Raw genomic sequence first — 2,818 nt, forward strand, 5'->3', positions numbered from 1 at the left:
CGACAACACGATTTTGGACAGCTCACCCTCGAAACCGAACGCTGCCACGCGGTTCGAGAGATCCGTGCCCAGTTTCTCGGGCAGCGAGAGCTATCTCCACTACAACGACGCGGACACGATGAAGAGGTGGGGCAAGATGGAATGTAAAATTTCCAAATTTTTTTCAGAGTAAAAGAAAATCAGTGTAAAGGAAATTGAAGTTAAATCGTCGAGATATATATATATATATATATAAGAGTCATTAAACATTTTTAACATTATTAATTGTGCGTTGATAAAATTTTATTTTTGAAACTTTAGTATGAAACTTAGTTATTGAAGATGAATAAAAACTTGATCAAAAATCTTAAGCTAATTATCTCAACGATATAACAATATATTTTATTTATTTTAAAATTCACGTACAAATCAAGGAGAAATCCCTCCAATACAGTCTTCGTTTCAACCCTGATTAATCCACGAAGAAGCTTCTTCGAAATCTCCTTCTTTCTATATTCCTTTGAGAGAAATATTCGAGAAATATCCTTCTTAAAAAAATTATCCTGTTACAGGATAATAAGCTACAGGGTGGACATCAATATGAGATTCAGGGCGAGCAGCAGTAGCGGGCTGCTGCTTTGGAGCGGGCGGCAAGCGGATCCGCAAGAGCAAAGGGACGAGAACGACGATTTTCTAGCCCTCGGATTGGATCGTGGCTATTTGACTTTAGCTTACAATCTTGGCTCGGGCGAGGCTGTTCTGCGGTACAATTTGACGAGACTGGACGATGATCTATGGCATCGGGTCCGAGCAGTGAGGTAACAACCTTTACAAAGTTTCTCATCCGTGTATCGAAGCTAGTTTGTTTTTTTTTTCTTTTTTTTTTTTTTTATGCAACGAAAACTTTTTAATCGAGTTCCAATGTTTTTGATGAAATCGATCGATGTTCCTTCCAGGAACGAACAGTGGGCGTCGCTTGTCGTCGACAGCGGTACAGGCGTTTCCGCGTCGTCGCCTGGACAGCTCAGACAATTGAACACTGACACGGGTCTTTACGTCGGTAAGTGAAGCATTTAAATCGATAAAAAATAACTATTTGATCTTCTTTCATTTTTCTGACGTGATTGGTGATTGATTTCTACTTGTTTGAACGTGATTGGTTTGTTCTATTTGTTTAATCATCATTGGATCGATATTGTACTTGTTTATGATCGAATCTATTTTATTTGTCTTATCATCATTTGATTTGTTAACTCGTGCTATTTGATTAGTCATGATTATTGTATTTATTTTATCTTAATTGATTGTGTTAATTGTTGAATTATTAGTTTGCAATGCTGCTTGTTTGATTATGATTGAGTTATACTACTTATTTGCTCATGATTTGCCTAGATAAATATTTGTGGTACTTTCAAGGTAATTTGAAGTATTGCTTTTTTGCGAATTTATTAGTAAAATAAACTGTAAAAGATAACATTTCAGTTCTTTTATTTCTTTAAAGTATTTTTCTTTTTTTTTTTTTTTTCTTCGTAATTTATATTCTATCAATTCTTTTTAATAAATCTCTTCTTACAATCTGTTTGCTTTAAACTGTCTTTGTAACTTGAAATCTATCTTTTGAAAAATTGTCGAATATTTCAGAATATTTGAAAAGTTGTAAAAAATGTTCTTCGAATATTTCGGTTTGAAAATCATCAAGTATCAAAGATTAACTACTCGTAAGTTTCAACACCGTCAACTTATATAGCTTTAGCTGTCCTTGAGTTATTACTGAAATTACCAAGTGGGTCATCCTCGAGAGCGCGTTACGAATTCTCGGCAACTTCCGCTAAGCTGTTGAACTCATAAAGAAACAGCTTGATACATCGCTGTACTCTCAGAAAATTTATAGAGGCGTATTCTAATTCGTCAAATACGCTGTATTTACAACGTTCCATCAACTTAATGAATCAAACATAGAAATCTTTCAAAATTACTCTCAACTCCCTAAATTCATTGCTTATTATTCTTTCCCTTAAATTATTTTTTAAAACTTCAAAATCGATTTAAATCTTTTACAGTTTCTTTTTTCAATTTTATTTCAATACGAACATGAATCGCATGAAATTTTACAGAAAAAGAGAATTTTCCCTTTGTTTCGAAGTAATAAAAATTGTCAGCCTTGGAAAAAGAGAAACTATAATTAATATTCGCAAATAATTTCCATTTGATTCACTTTTTTCATATTTTTCTGAAAAATGACAATTTTTGGTGATGTTTCTAACAGGTGGCGCCCCGGATATCGTGAGGACAACGGGAGGAAGATACGCAAAGGGTATCGTGGGATGCATCAGCGATCTGGTCCTGGACTCGGATTTTTCCGTGGCGTTGTCGTCACCGGGACAGGCTACCAACACGCACTCGTGCATCCCCTGAAAGACATCCGTGCCGTCCGACGTTAGATGGTCAGGTCCGCGTGGACCAGCGCTTAGGATATGAAAATGCATCACGATGAATAAAAGCTGGCCAAGCCAGAGAAGGTCGACGTCCACGTTGCCCAGCGTTTAAGGCTGAACCGCGGCTGCCTTGATACGCCTTGAACGCTGATCACGTCTACGCGTGTACGATTTATACACACCGATCACACGGATTCATCATTTTTGTACAGACTTTCATCAAACGACTAATTAAAATTCTCCCCTCCAAAGGGAATGATAAAAAGAAAAAAAAAAGAAAAAGAAATGAAAAAAAAATATATATATATATATAAAAAAAAGGAAAAGGCTAAGGAAAATACAAAAGCAAAAAAAAAAAAAAAACAAGAGGAAAAGGTGAACGAATGAGAAAGACTATATCGTCG

The 2,818-nt window shown here is 35.7% G+C and overlaps 1 protein-coding gene across 6 annotated transcripts in view; it reads left to right on the forward strand.

The window, feature by feature from the left end:
• The window catches only part of LOC102674737 (pikachurin), a 187,890-nt gene extending 185,149 nt beyond the window's left edge, over positions 1-2,741 (forward strand). For 4 of the 6 annotated variants that reach the window (XR_421428.2, XR_421429.2, XR_004150133.1 and 1 more), the window contains 3 exons: positions 1-126; positions 552-797; positions 936-1,039. Coding sequence is in view for 2 of the 6 variants with exons in the window: in XM_006613585.2 (XP_006613648.1) it covers positions 1-126; positions 552-797; positions 936-1,039; positions 2,246-2,394 (625 nt within the window). In the remaining 4 variants the exon portion in view is untranslated. Of the gene's footprint in view, positions 128-551; positions 798-935; positions 1,040-2,245 lie in introns of those variants that run through there. The other 2 variants (XM_006613585.2, XM_006613584.2) reach the window with 2 other exon arrangements.
• Positions 2,742-2,818: the final 77 nt, after the last annotated feature.

The sequence above is a fragment of the Apis dorsata genome, unplaced genomic scaffold (assembly GCF_000469605.1).
Source record: "Apis dorsata unplaced genomic scaffold, Apis dorsata 1.3 scaffold_157, whole genome shotgun sequence".
In the NCBI taxonomy this organism is placed as follows: Eukaryota; Metazoa; Arthropoda; class Insecta; order Hymenoptera; family Apidae; genus Apis; species Apis dorsata.